The sequence below is a fragment of the Thalassophryne amazonica genome, chromosome 12 (assembly GCF_902500255.1).
Source record: "Thalassophryne amazonica chromosome 12, fThaAma1.1, whole genome shotgun sequence".
Classification (NCBI taxonomy): domain Eukaryota; kingdom Metazoa; phylum Chordata; class Actinopteri; order Batrachoidiformes; family Batrachoididae; genus Thalassophryne; species Thalassophryne amazonica.
The window spans coordinates 36,549,058-36,564,738 of NC_047114.1; the positions used below are offsets into that span (position 1 = coordinate 36,549,058).

At 41.5% G+C, this 15,681-nt stretch overlaps 1 protein-coding gene across 2 annotated transcripts in view; it reads left to right on the forward strand.

Annotated features, from left to right (window-relative positions):
* LOC117522227 (discoidin domain-containing receptor 2-like) overlaps positions 1–15,681 on the forward strand; it is a 58,434-nt gene that overhangs the window by 32,631 nt on the left and 10,122 nt on the right. For both annotated transcript variants that reach the window (XM_034183618.1, XM_034183619.1), the window contains 4 exons: positions 11,584–11,720; positions 11,835–12,045; positions 13,434–13,657; positions 13,904–14,031. In XM_034183618.1, coding sequence (XP_034039509.1) covers positions 11,584–11,720; positions 11,835–12,045; positions 13,434–13,657; positions 13,904–14,031 — 700 coding nt within the window. The remainder of the gene's footprint in view (positions 1–11,583; positions 11,721–11,834; positions 12,046–13,433; positions 13,658–13,903; positions 14,032–15,681) is intronic.

Here is a 15,681-nt window from a genome sequence, read left to right on the forward strand (position 1 = left end):
TCACTTTCCTCCAGAATGACGTGAACAGGAAGTGATCGCAGCTCACAGCGATTTCCATTGAAAATGACGGAGAAACAACCTGGGGCCTGTACTACGAAGCGGGGTTAACTTACTCAGATGTAACCCAGGGTCAGCCTCTTAAACCGGGGTTGACAAAACCTGATTTCCTCAAGTGGTATTAATCGGTACTATGACGCTGAATAAGATGTTGATTTGTTGAACCTGTGTTAACCTAATTGGAGTTTGTGCGCGTTCACATAAAAGGGGCAGGTTGCAGCACACGTCACCATTTTTCAATGATGGCGCGGTCACCTTACTTTACTGAAGAAGAATGCACGATTATTATGCGGAGCTATGAGGAATTTAAATTAATGTTAAGGGGGGAATCGAACACATCATGTTGTGTGGGCCGCTGAAGAGGAGGTACTGCTGGCCCACCACCACCAGAGGGCGCCCTGCTTGGAGTGCGGGCTCCAAGCACGAGAGGGCGCCAGACCCAGAAGAAGTGACAGCTGTCACTCATCCTCTGCACCAGCTGTCACTCGTTATCATCACCACCATAAAAGCCGGACTGCAACTCCACCTCCCCGCCGAGAAATCGACTACCAGAACCAAGGTAATTCTCTGCTGTATCCTTAAAGAATAATAATCTAATCTCATTTGCAGCCGTTGTCCTGTGGTTGTCGCCTTATCTGGGATTTTGGCGTTTGGTGTGACTGCGACGGCTTCGCCTCACACTCCAAACAGATAAGTGGAAAAACAGGAGCTGCACGAGTGTGTGATTTGGAGGTGGAGGTGCTCCCTCCTAACGGTATCTGGACTATAGATTACTGAGTGTTCGGACTCACACTCACACATCATATTTCTGCTTTCTGCCAGCAGTACCAGGGTCGACAGTCGAAGACAGAGGCCACCTGGGGACTCGGGACTTGGCGGCTCCGGTGTTCTTCAGGCCGTTGGTGGTGGAAGCCGTGTGGGACGCGGCTTCTCTCTCGTCGGGGGTCTTCTATCTTCGAGCCTGCCCACACTTCACCTGGTGTTTATTGACTGTGAAATTAAGACACGTTTCGTTGTGTAATATCACAACATTAAATTGTTACCTTTTGGCTTACTCATTGTCCGTTCATTTGCGCCCCCTGTTGTGGGTCCGTGCTACGACACCTTCCCAACACATCATCTGCCAATAAAGCAAGACAGGCTTGTTGGCAACGTATTGCTGATCGGGTAAATGCGTACGTACAGTTCAAATGTTCCCCAAATCTGTTACAGATGATTAACCTGTGGAATGTCTAATATGTGTGACCTTATTTCATTAATTACGCCCAGATGCAACACGATTCAGATGTGGCCATAGGCCTACTAATAAATGTTAGGTTAATTTAATGTTTCCTAAATAGGCTACCTTGACTGTATGATTGCTATTCCTAATCCTGTCAATATTTCAGATGCAATAGCAGTGCCAAACGCACCTGGCAGCAGGTGAAGATGAAATATAAAAACATCCTTCAGAACAGTAGGTTTATATTCATAGCTTGATAAGCTCCACTTCGCCTAATTAATGGACATGCATTAGACCTATTTTGTTATTAGTAATTACCCGCGATTGCATAAAACCCTTCTTTGATTTGCATTGCAGATAAATGGCCAGGGAAAACGACAAATGCATCCAACAGTTTAGATAGAGCAAGTACTACCTTGCGAATCATACGACATACAGTATTCTTGCTCAGATGTTCAGCATCACCGATGGAATACATAAATTGTCCACTGGCAGAATAGGCACAAGGCACATTATCTGCTCGATCGTTGGGGCATTGCTACACTGTAAAAAATTACTTGTTTTTACAGGAAAACGCTGGCAGCTGTGGTTACCAGGGAATTCCTGTAAAACATACAGCAGCACAGTAGATAACATTACAGACATAATATGTATATGGATTTACAGTGAATGAACCACGGCTGACTCACATTAAAAGAACTGTTAAATCTACAAACAAGAGCTCTCTTTTTTGTACATTTAACTGCTGTATTTTTTACAGGAATTCCCTGGTAACCACAGCTGCCAGTGTTTTCCTGTAAAAACAACAGTCTTTTTTTACAGTGTATGATGGGTGATGTTACAGACGTCTAGCCCGATCAGCTGACAAAGATAACGAATTCCCTCGGCTGAGAATCTATATCTTTCATAGAGAATATCGTCCGGGTATGTCAGCGGATTCTGGCGGTCTTTAAAAACCCTCGCCCTGCGAAGAGAGCCCCTCACAATTTGTGCCCCAATATCAAATGGATCATCCAGGTAGGCCGGCATTGTCTTCGGAGTGATTGAAGGTGGATGGACAGTACTTATAAAGGGAGTGGTTGAGCGAAAACCTCAAGCTAACTGAGAACATAACCTGCTCGGAGCAAGTTTGGCACACAGCATAAATTGCCATGGCAGCATACCTCAATCAAAACCTATCCACCTTTAGTAGTACGGGTTAACCGGGAAGTTACTCCACACGTCATCAACTTACTCCCGAAGGTACCCTGATAAGCCAGTAACCCCGCTTCGTAGTACAGGCCCCTGAGCTCCTCACATGTTTACATAAAACAAACACAATAACAACATCTAAAAACACAGATAATATATTCACCAGAGTCTTAGGCACAATATACAAAGAGTTTTATGTTATAGTCATAGTCACGTTTATTTGAAATGGGACAATGCATATTAATGAACATAGTTACATGTAAATATGCCGGATTATAGCAGGATGCTAATTTCCATCCGTAGTCCCAGTAATATAGAAACAGACTAAGAACACACAACATACCAAACAAATCAATCATGACAGAAAACAATTAAAGCCGAATATACATACAAATATTTACAAATTCAAAGGAGCAACAATTGATCTTTAATAAGCAGCTGACAGGTGGAGGAACCAAAAGAGTTTTATGATGATGGTGGGTCTCCCCCTGCCATCCCCTCATTACCCCATCCCCGTAGAGACAGTGCCTGCTCCCAGACCACCAATAACCAGCAAAAATCTATTTAAGCATAAAAATTTAAAAAGAAAAAATAATATAGCACCTTCAACTGTACCACAGACTAAAACAGTTAAATGTGGTCTATTAAACATTAGATCTCTCTCTTCTAAGTCCCTGTTAGTAAATGATATAATAATTGATCAACATATTGATTTATTCTGCCTTACAGAAACCTGGTTACAGCAGGATGAATATGTTAGTTTAAATGAGTCAACACCCCCGAGTCACACTAACTGCCAGAACGCTCGTAGCACGGGCCGAGGCGGAGGATTATCAGCAATCTTCCACTCCAGCTTATTAATTAATCAAAAACCCAGACAGAGCTTTAATTCATTTGAAAGCTTGACTCTTAGTCTTGTCCATCTAAATTGGAAGTCCCAAAAACCAGTTTTATTTGTTGTTATCTATCGTCCACCTGGTCGTTACTGTGAGTTTCTCTGTGAATTTTCAGACCTTTTGTTTGACTTAGCGCTTAGCTCAGATAAGATAATTATAGTGGGCGATTTTAACATCCACACAGATGCTGAGAATGACAGCCTCAACACTGCATTTAATCTATTGTTAGACTCAATTGGCTTTGCTCAAAATGTAAATGAGTCCACCCACCACTTTAATCATACCTTAGATCTTGTTCTGACTTATGGTATGGAAATTGAAGACTTAACAGTATTCCCTGAAAACCCCCTTCTGTCTGATCATTTCTTAATAACATTTACATTTACTCTGATGGACTACCCAGCAGTGGGGAATACGTTTCATTACAGTAGAAGTCTTTCAGAAAGCACTGTAACTAGGTTTAAGGATATGATTCCTTCTTTATGTTCTCCAATGCCATATACCAACACAGGGCAGAGTAGCTACCTAAACTCTGTAAGTGAGATCCCTTACCAAAAAATAGTACTGATAAGTATATAAAAAGTAAACTGGAAGTATACTTGAAACATACTTGCATGTACGACTTTTTGGTAAGGGATAGATTATCTCGTCAATAGTTTTATATCCTCTTTGAGGACAACTTTGGATGCTGTAGCTCCTCTGAAAAAGAGAGCTTTAAATCAGAAGTGCCTGACTCTGTGGTATAACTCACAAACTCGCAGCTTAAAGCAGATAACCCGTAAGTTGGAGAGGAAATGGCATCTCACTAATTTAGAAGATCACTTAGCCTGGAAAAAGTCTGTTGCTCTATAAAAAAGCCCTCCGTAAAGCTATGACATCTTACTACTCATCACTAATTGAAGAAAATAAGAACAACCCCAGGTTTCTTTTCAGCACTGTAGCCAGGCTGACAAAGAGTCAGAGCTCTATTGAGCCGAGTATTCCTTTAACTTGAACTAGTAATGACTTCATGACTTTCTTTGCTAATAAAATTTTAACTATTAGAGAAAAAATTACTCATAACCATCCCAAAGACATATCGTTCTCTTTGGCTGCTTTCAGTGATGCCGGTATTTGGTTAGACTCTTTCTCTCCGATTGTTCTGAGTTATTTTCATTAGTTACTTCCTCCAAACCATCAACATGTCTATTGGACCCCATTCCTACCAGGCTGCTCAAGGAAGCCCTACCATTAATTAATACTTCGATCTTAAATATGATCAATCTGTCTTTATTAGTTGGCTATGTACCACAGGCTTTTAAGGTGGCAGTAATTAAACCATTACTTAAAAAGCCATCACTTGACCCAGCTATCTTAGCTAATTATAGGCCAATCTCCAACCTTCCTTTTCTCTCAAAACTTCTTGAAAGGGTAGTTGTAAAACAGCTAACTGATCATCTGCAGAGGAATGGTCTATTTGAAGAGTTTCAGTCAGTGTTTAGAATTCATCACAGTACAGAAACAGCATTAGTGAAGGTTACAAATGATCTACTTATGGCCTCAGTGGACTCATCTCTGTGCTTGTTCTGTTAGACCTCAGTGCTGCTTTTGATACTGTTGACCATAAAATTTTATTACAGAGATTAGAGCATGCCATAGGTATTAAAGGCACTGCGCTGCAGTGGTTTGAATCATATTTATCTAATAGATTACAATTTGTTCATGTAAATGGGGAATCTTCTTCACAGACTAAGGTTAATTATGGAGTTCCACAAGGTTCTGTGCTAGGACCAATTTTATTCACTTTATACATGCTTCCCTTAGGCAGTATTATTAGACAGCATTGCTTAAATTTTCATTGTTACGCAGATGATACCCAGCTTTATCTATCCATGAAGCCAGAGGACACACACCAATTAGCTAAACTGCAGGATTGTCTTACAGACATAAAGACATGGATGACCTCTAATTTCCTGCTTTTAAACTCAGATAAAACTGATTTGGCCCCACAAATCTTACAAACATGGTGTCTAACCAGACCCTTACTCTGGATGGCATTACCCTGACCTCTAGTAATACTGTGAGAAATCTTGGAGTCATTTTTGATCAGGATATGTCATTCAATGCGCATATTAAACAAATATGTAGGACTGCTTTTTTGCATTTGCGCAATATCTCTAAAATTAGAAAGGTCTTGACTCAGAGTGATGCTGAAAAACTAATTCATGCATTTATTTCCTCTAGGCTGGACTATTGTAATTCATTATTATCAGGTTGTCCTAAAAGTTCCCTGAAAAGCCTTCAGTTAATTCAAAATGCTGCAGCTAGAGTACTAACAGGGACTAGAAGGAGAGAGCATATTTCACCCATATTGGCTTCTCTTCAATGGCTTCCTGTTAATTCTAGAATAGAATTTAAAATTCTTCTTCTTACTTATAAGGTTTTGAATAATCAGGTCCCATCTTATCTTAGGGACCTCATAGTACCATATCACCCCAATAGAGCGCTTCGCTCTCAGACTGCAGGCTTACTTGTAGTTCCTAGGGTTTGTAAGAGTAGAATGGGAGGCAGAGCCTTCAGCTTTCAGGCTCCTCTCCTGTGGAACCAGGTCCCAATTCGGATCAGGGAGACAGACACCCTCTCTACTTTTAAGATTAGGCTTAAAACTTTCCTTTTTTACTAAAGCTTATAGTTAGGGCTGGATCAGGTGACCCTGAACCATCCCTTAGTTATGCTGCTATAGACCTAGACTGCTGGGGGGTTCCCATGATGCACTGAGTGTTTCTTTCTCTTTTTGCTCTGTATGCACCACTCTGCATTTAATCATTAGTGATTGATCTCTGCTTCCCTCCACAGCATGTCTTTTTCCTGGTTCTCTCCCTCAGCCCCAACCAGTCCTAGCAGAAGATTGCCCCTCCCTGAGCCTGGTTCTGCTGGAGGTTTCTTCCTGTTAAAAGGGAGTTTTTCCTTCCCACTGTCGCCAAGTGCTTGCTCACAGGGGGTCGTTTTGACCGTTTTGGTTTTTCCGTAATTATTGTATGGCTTTGCCTTACAATATAAAGCGCCTTGGGGTAACTGTTTGTTGTTTGGCACTATATAAATAAAATTGATTGATTGAAATATGCAATTTGATGTAAATAGGCCCTTGGAGCAGGGATTCCCCATGACGTCACATCAGACAACATGAATACAGAAAAGAAAATATACTATAGATGACTGGAAATTACGTGGAGACACGCAGGGACAGTTTATTCAGTGCACTGTTAATGCACAGTGCACTGTCATGAAATTGGAAAAATGTGTGCGTGAGGCTGACACGCTGCGAGCTTTAAAAGGTGAGGTGCACCTCCGCTGACAATGTAACATTCACACCTTACACACTGGTTTATTGACAAATGCTGAACAAAGGAAGCCTGTTAAGAAGCTCTGCAGCTGACCATCAAGCAAAAATAAAAAAAAGACATTAATAATAATAAACATATTTGAATGCACACATGCACAAATGTGCCCGCCCTGGTTTATGTTCAGATCAGTTACACGAATAACCTATTTTAACACAAGCAGCAGCCATTGTGCACCATGCCAGCCACCACAGCCTCTGACTCTTTGTCAGCCTGGCTACAGTGCTGAAAAGAAACCTGTGGTTGTTCTGATTTTCTAAGATTAGTGATGAGTAGTAAGATGTCCTAGCTTTACGGAGGGCTTTTTTTATAGAGCAACAGACTCTTTTTCCAGGCTAAGTGAAGATCTTCTAAATTAGTGAGATGCCATTTCCTCTCCAACTTACGGGTTATCTGCTTTAAGCTGCGAGTTTGTGAGTTATACCACAGAGTCAGGCACTTCTGATGTAAAGCTCTCTTTTTTAGAGGAGCTACAGCATCCAAAGTTGTCTTCAATGAGGATGTAAAACTATTGACGAGATACTCTATCTCACTTACAGAGTTTAGGTAGCTACTCTGCACTGTGTTGGTATATGGCATTAGAGAACATAAAGAAGGAATCATATCCTTAAACCTAGTTACAGCACTTTCTGAAAGACTTCTAGTGTAATGAAACTTATTCCCCACTGCTGGGTAGTCCATCAGAGTAAATGTAAATGTTATTAAGAAATGATCAGACAGAAGGGAGTTTTCAGGGAATACTGTTAAGTCTTCAATTTCCATACCATAAGTCAGAACAAGATCTAAGATATGATTAAAGTGGTGGGTGGACTCATTTACATTTTGAGCAAAGCCAACTGAGTCTAATAATAGATTAAATGCAGTGTTGAGGCTGTCATTCTCAGCATCTGTGTGGATGTTAAAATCGCCCACTATAATTATCTTATCTGAGCTAAGCACTAAGTCAGACAAAAGGTCTGAAAATTCACAGAGAAACTCACAGTAACGACCAGGTGGACGATAGATAATAACAAATAAAACTGGTTTTTGGGACTTCCAATTTGGATGGACAAGACTAAGAGTCAAGCTTTCAAATGAATTAAAGCTGTGTCTGGGTTTTTGATTAATTAATAAGCTGGAATGGAAGATTGCTGCTAATCCTCCGCCTCGGCCCGTGCTACGAGCATTCTGGCAGTTAGTGTGACTCGGGGGTGTTGACTCATTTAAACTAACATATTCATCCTGCTGTAACCAGGTTTCTGTAAGGCAGAATAAATCAATATGTTGATCAATTATTATATCATTTACTAACAGGGACTTAGAAGAGAGAGACCTAATGTTTAATAGACCACATTTAACTGTTTTAGTCTATGGTGCAGTTGAAGGTGCTATATTATTTTTTCTTTTTGAATTTTTATGCTTAAATAGATTTTTGCTGGTTATTGGTGGTCTGGGAGCAGACACCGTCTCTACGGGGATGGGGTAATGAGGGGATGGCAGGGGGAGAGAAGCTGCAGAGAGGTGTGTAAGACTACAACTCTGCTTCCTGGTCCCAACCCTGGATAGTCACGGTTTGGAGGATTTAAGAAAATTGGCCAGATTTCTAGAAATGAGAGCTGCTCCATCCAAAGTGGGATGGATGCCGTCTCTCCTAACAAGACCAGGTTTTCCCCAGAAGCTTTGCCAATTATCTATGAAGCCCACCTCATTTTTTTTTTTTTTTTTTGGACACCACTCAGACAGCCAGCAATTCAAGGAGAACATGCGGCTAAACATGTCACTCCCGGTCCAATTGGGGAGGGGCCCAGAGAAAACTACAGAGTCCGACATTGTTTTTGCAAAGTTACACACCGATTCAATGTTAATTTTAGTGACCTCCGATTGGCGTAACTGGGTGTCATTACTGCCAACGTGAATTACAATCTTACCAAATTTACGCTTAGCCTTAGCCAGCAGTTTCAAATTTCCTTCAATGTCGCCTGCTCTGGCCCCCAGAAGACAATTGACTATGGTTGCTGGTGTTGCTAACTTCACATTTCTCACAACAGAATCGCCAATAACCAGAGTCGAGTGGGAAAAAACGGTTAGAAATGTGAACGGGTTGGTGGTGTACATGGGGCTTCTGTTTAGAACTACGCTTCCTCCTCACAGTCACCCAGTTGGCCTGCTTTCCCGGCTGCTCGGGATCTGCCAGAGGGAAACTAACGGCGGCTAAGCTACCTTGGTCCGCACTGACTACAGGGGCCTGGCTAGCTGTAGAATTTTCCACGGTGCGGAGCCGAGTCTCCAATTCGCCCAGCCTGGCCTCCAAAGCTACGAATAAGCTACACTTATTACAAGTACCATTACTGCTAAAGGAGGCCGAGGAATAACTAAATATTTCACACCCAGAGCAGAAAAGTGCGGGAGAGACAGGAGAAGCCGCCATGCTAAACCGGCTAAGAGCTAGTAGCTGCGCTAAGCTAGCGGATTCCTAAAACACACAAAGTGAATAATGTGTAAATAATTTAGAGGTGATTCAGCAGAGGGAGTGGTTTAGTTAAGGCACGTGAAGATTACACTGTGAAACAAATCGTTATCTAGTTAACTAGATCAATCTAACTGCGCAGATTAAACAGCTAACAGATACAGCAAAACACCGCTGTGCTCCGGAACAGGAAGTGATACAATACCGCAGTGAGAGCCAACTCCTCCCTGGCCACGCCCTATTTAAATCGGGCGTGGTCAGGGAGGAGTTTGGTTCCACGCTCGGTTCCACGTTCAGTGGGACGTACAAACGGAACTGCGTGGATTCAAGCCTACACACACTTTCATACATCTGAATATATTTGTGCTTATGCCAGATTCAGGGTTTTGGCGTACGCCAACTTTTAGTACAACCCCAATTCCAATGAAGTTGGGACGTTGTGTAAAATGTAAATAAAAGCAGAACACAATGATTTGCAAATCCTCTTCAACCTATATTCAATTGAATACACCACAAAGACAAGATATTTAATGTTCAAACTGACAAACGTTATTGTTTTTGTGCAAATATTTGTTCATTTTGAAATGGATGCCTGCAGCACATTTCAAAAATGCTGGGACAGTGGTATGTTTACCACTGTGTCACATCACCTTTCCTTCTAACAACACTCAATAAGCATTTGGGAACTGAGGACACTAATTTTTGAAGCTTTGTAGGTGGAATTCTTTCCCATTCTTGCTTGATGTATGATTTCAGTTGTTCAACAGTCTGGGGTCTCTGTTGTCGTATTTTGCGCTTCATGATGTGCCACACATTTTCAATGGGCGACAGGTCTGGACTGCAGGCAGGCCAGTCTAGTACCTGCACTCTTTTACTACGAAGCCATGCTGTTGTAACACGTGCAGAATGTGGCTTGGCATTGTCTTGCTGAAATAAGCAGGGACGTCCCTGAAAAAGACATTGCTTGGATGGCAGCATGTGTTGCTCCAAAACCTGGATGTACCTTTCAGCATTGATGGTGCCATCACAGATGTGTAAGTTGCCCATGCCATGGGCACTAACACACCCCCATACCATCACAGATGCTGGCTTTTGAACTTTGTACTGGTAACAATTTTCCTCTTTTGTCCGGAGGACACGACGTCCATGATTTCCAAAAACAATTTGAAACGTGGACTCATCAGACTACAGCACACTTTTCCACTTTGCATCTGTCCATTTCAAATGAGCTCAGGCCCAGAGAAGGTGGTGGCATTTCTGGATGTTGTTGATCTATGGCTTTCGCTTTGCATGGTAGAGTTTTAAATTGCACTTGTAGCTGTAGCGACGAACTGTGTTAACTGACAATGATTTTCTGAAGTGTTCCTGAGCCCACGCGGTAAGATTGTTTAAACAACGATGTCGGTTTTAAATGCAGTGCTGCCTGAGGGATCAAAGGTCATGGGCAATCAATGTTGGTTTTCTGCCTTGCTGCTTACGTGTAGAAAGTTCTCTTAATCTTCTGATTATATTATGGATTGTAGATGATGGAATCCCTAAATTCCTTGCAATTGAACATTGAGAAACATTGTTCTTAAACTGTTGGACTATTTTTTCACGCAGTTGTTCACAAAGTAATGATCCTCACCCCATCTTTGCTTGTGAACGGCTGAGCCTTTTGGGGATACTCCTTTCATACTCAATCATGACACTCACAGTTATTGTCCTCAGTTCCCAAATGCTTATTGAGTGTTGTTAGAAGGAAAGGTGATGTAACACAGTGGTAAACATACCACTGTCCCAGCTTTTTTGAAACATGTTGCACGCATCCATTTCAAAATGAGCAAATATTTACACAAAAACAATAAAGTTTATCAGTTTGAACATGAAATATCTTGTCTTTGTGGTGTATTCAATTGAATATAGGTTGAAGAGGATTTGCAAATCATTGTATTCTGTTTTTATTTACATTTCACACAATGTCCCAACTTCATTGGATTTAGGGTTGTAGAAAGTCAACGCAAATCTTTGTACATGAGGCCCCTGGTACTACCATTGTTTTCCAAGATAGATGGATGCCATAAAATGAATGCTAACAATAGCAGCTAATGACTTGATGATTACTCACAACACTGTTCCTTGGCATGATAGGAAGTGATGCACCTCAGAATACTAAAATATTTGTTTATTGAAGCAAAAATGTAAAAATATAATAAGTAATCTGGAGCTGTCCATTTGCTATAGTCATTCATTTTTACAAAGAAGAGCTGTTTGCAATATTTTTATACATTCCTTTATCATAATGGGGGATTTTAAACCCAAAGATACAAATGCAACCCAGGTTGCTCATGGTTAGTTTAATCTGACTGATACAGATATTAACTATGATGGCTTGTTCTCCTGGTTTATTAGGGGATGATCCCACCCATAAAGTGGATGACAGCAATACGAGAATCCTGATTGGCTGTTTGGTGGCTATCATCGCCATCCTGTTGACTATCATTGTCATCATCTTATGGCGACAGGTCTGGCAAAAGATGCTTGAGAAGGTATGCAAAGATCTGTGAAATCCATTCCGTTATTTATTTTATAAAATTAATGTAATCTGATTACAATTCGTAAGCAATAATTAACAGCCGATATCCACAACCAACTCCTCTTAGGCCTCTCGTCGCATCCTGGATGATGAGCTCACAGCTCGTCTAGCGGCTCAAACACGAGCCTTCTCCTTTCTTCACTCCTCTCTGTCCAGTGAAGAAAGCTCTAGCTCCAACTCCACTTACGAGAGGATTTTCCCCCTCTGCGCTGACTACCAGGAGCCCTCGCGCCTCATCCGGAAACTGCCAGAGTTTTCTCAATCCACTGAACTCCTTGGTATGTTGCAAAGTACTTGGCTGTTAAGTCAGTCTCCCATTGCCAATTTCTGACCCCGATTGATGTTGCTAAAATGAAGAAATCAGGCACAGTTTTCCATGTTAATACTGATTACACGCAACATTGAACTCAGCCTCATGACACAGGAGCTTCTGGGCATGCTCACAGCGGTACTCTGTGCAGTCAGTTCACTCATGTCTGTTGTTGTAACAAGAATTAACCATGAAGCTAAAATGTATCTGTTAACATCTGAAAACTGTCTTCTGCTGAAGAGTGTGGCATGCTTTTCATAGATGGTGACCAAGGGGTTAATGTGCTGGTTTCTTGAGTGAAAGGTTCCTAGTTCAAGGCCACCCCTGCCCATTCTCCACATAATGTGGAGTTGCACCAGGATGTGCCAAATAAACATGCAAATCCATATCAGATCTGCTGTGGCGACCCTATGTGAAAAAGAGAGAAGCGGAAAGATCTTACTTTTATTATATTTGCTGAAGAGATTTAAAGAGGTCAGCGAACACTGAGTCTTTGAACGCATCACCCTGCAAACATATTGACTAACCACTACACTCCGCGACATTCTGTTGCCCGGTCCGGTTATTTTCCAACTGCTGCACCTGTGTGTGCTGTACTGAAATACCCACAATTGTGACAAATAATACAGTCTGCACTATATTTTCATTTTAGTTTACATTGTAGCCTGCCATCAAAATAACTGAGTTACCCAGTTCTATCTCTGTGGTGCTTTTGTCAGAGTGATGAGCAGAGTTCCGTGCCTTGGCATGGAGCAGCGGTGAGTCTCAATGTGCGTTTCACAAAGTTGTCCCCTCACTCCCCTGCACACAGCTACTGCACACCCCTGTGAACTTTACTGCACAGCTCCAGTCAATGAAAGGGCTCTGCTCCAAAATGGAAAACAATCTGCATTGTATTTTCATTTTGGCCTTTAAATCAAAATACAATGCAGATTTAAAGGCATAATAAAAACTTGCTAGAGTTGTGTCTAGCTTCAAAATGACTGAGCATCCAAATTCACATTCAAGCAAAAACAATTGTTTTAAGATGCAGTAACAAAATCAAATAAAAAATGCTGTTAAAACACATGCGCACACACATTTTACCCCATATCTGTACAGATTACATTTGATTATTCACTTTTATGCTAACGATGTGTCTCAACATCACAATTTTTTAAACATATTTAGAACCTTCCTGATTTGTCATAACATTTTACAGTGCTACTGTTACCACAGATTACATGTTTTAATGCACTGATTGGGTATCAGTGCACCAAAAAAGTACAATGTCGGGAGTCAAAAATTAGCAATGGGAGACTGGCATTAAATATTATGAAGACTAACTGCAGCTGAAGTATGTCTGTTCTGCATCAGAACCAAACACCTCGGGCAGAGCCCTGGTATCCAGTGGTCCAGACGGCGCTCCTCACTATGCAGAGGCAGACATCATCAGTCTCCAGGAGCCCTCAGACAGCAGCACCTACTCCGTTTCTGCCATCAACATGAATTTATTTTCTGGAACAGACACCTCAATGAGAGAGTTCCCCAGACATAAGCTCAGCTTTAAGGAGAAACTGGGAGAGGGACAGTTTGGAGAAGTACTTTCCATTTAGTAGCCGTTATATCTGGTGTTATTTCTTTGTTGCTTTCGATATTTGACTTAGATGCATTCTCTTTTGTAACGCTGGTGTTTTGTTATGATCCTCACTTTGCAAAGGTTTTTCTGTCTTAAAAATGCAGAAAAGTGTGAGATGCAGTTAAGTGCATGATGGCAGATCAGAAGTAAACCGATGGTTTTAATGCTTCTGATAGAAAAATGAGCTTGCTTTTACTTTTTTTCACAGGTGCACTTGTGTGAAGCAGAGGATATGCAAGACTTTTTGGGTGAGGAGTTGTCTATAGAAGGGAACAATGACTCACCTTTGCTTGTTGCTGTTAAAACTTTAAGGGAAGATGCCAACAAGAATGCAAGGTACAACCCATTACTACTATAATTATTATTGTTGTTGTTGTTGTTAGTGTCACATATTCATATACAAGAAAAGTACTCAGAGTGTATACCTACACCAAATTTCAGTTGTCCTCCATTTACATTTACCTTTTCTCTATCTTTGTCATTGTGAGAGGGTTAGTCCTTTGAATCTTTTCTCTAGTATTCATAGATCCTGAATAGAATATCTTGATTGCTCACCTTTGCATCTAATTGATAACCTGTGATAGTGATCCTCATTTTTGTTCCTCGTCACTGATCTTGGATTGCTGATCTCTGATCCTGTTTGCTTACCATTATTCCTAATCAACAAGTTTTGACCCTTCTTGCTGATATTTAATAATGATTTGATTCTAAGATTTGATATTGACTGCTGGATGTGGATCTTTAATTCTGATTCTTTATCTCTGGCTCTGATTGCTTATCTTTGAGCTTCAACAGGGAGGTAATGGTTTTGTTGCCATTTGTCTATTGGCCTGTGTTTCTTTGACCCTATAAGCAGGATCAAAGGAATAAGAACCAAAATGTAGACACTGACCTTTAATCCTAATGTCTGAACTGATTAGGAATCATGATTGCAGGCAAGGTTGGGTAGGATTACTTTGAAAGAATACATGTATGTATTCTTTCAAAGTAATCCTCTGGTGGTTGGCTCTCACTGCGGTATTGTATCACTTCCTGTTCCGGAGCACAGCAGTGTTTTGCTGTATCTGTTAGCTGTTTAATCTGCGCAGTTAGATTGATCTAGTTATCTAGATAACGATTTGTTTCACAGTGTAATCTTCACATGCCTTAACTAAAGCACTCCTTCTGCTGAATCACCTCTAAATTATTTACACATTATTCACTTTGCGTGTTTTTAGGAATCCACTAGCTTAGCGCAGCTACTAGCTCTTAGCCAATTTAGCATGGCGGCTTCTCCTGTCTCTCCCGCACTTTTCTGCTCTGGGTGTGAAATGTTTAGTTATTCCTCGGCCTCCTTTAGTAGTAATGGTACTTGTAATAAGTGTAGCTTATTCATAGCTTTGGAGGCCAGGCTGGGCGAATTGGAGACTCGGCTCCGCACCGTGGAAAATTCTACAGCTAGCCAGGCCCCTGTAGTTGGTGCGGACCAAGGTAGCTTAGCCGCCGTTAGTTTCCCTCTGGCAGATCCCGTGCAGCCGGGAAAGCAGGCCGACTGGGTGACTGTGAGGAGGAAGCGTAGTTCTAAACAGAAGCCCCGTGTACACCACCAACCCATTCACATTTCTAACCGTTTTTCCCCACTCTGCGACACACCCGCCGAGGATCAAACTCTGTTTATTGGCGACTCTGTTTTGAGAAATGTGAAGTTAGCGACACCAGCAACCATAGTCAGTTGTCTTCCGGGGGCCAGAGCAGGCGACATTGAAAGAAATTTGAAACTGCTGGCTAAGGCTAAGTTTAAATTTGGTAAGATTGTAATTCACGTCGGCAGTAATGACACCCGGTTACGCCAATCGGAGGTCACTAAAATTAACATTGAATCGGTGTGTAACTTTGCAAAAACAATGTCGGACTCTGTAGTTTTCTCTGGGCCCCTCCCCAATCAGACCGGGAGTGACATGTTTAGCCGCATGTTCTCCTTGAATTGCTGGCTGTCTGAATGGTGTC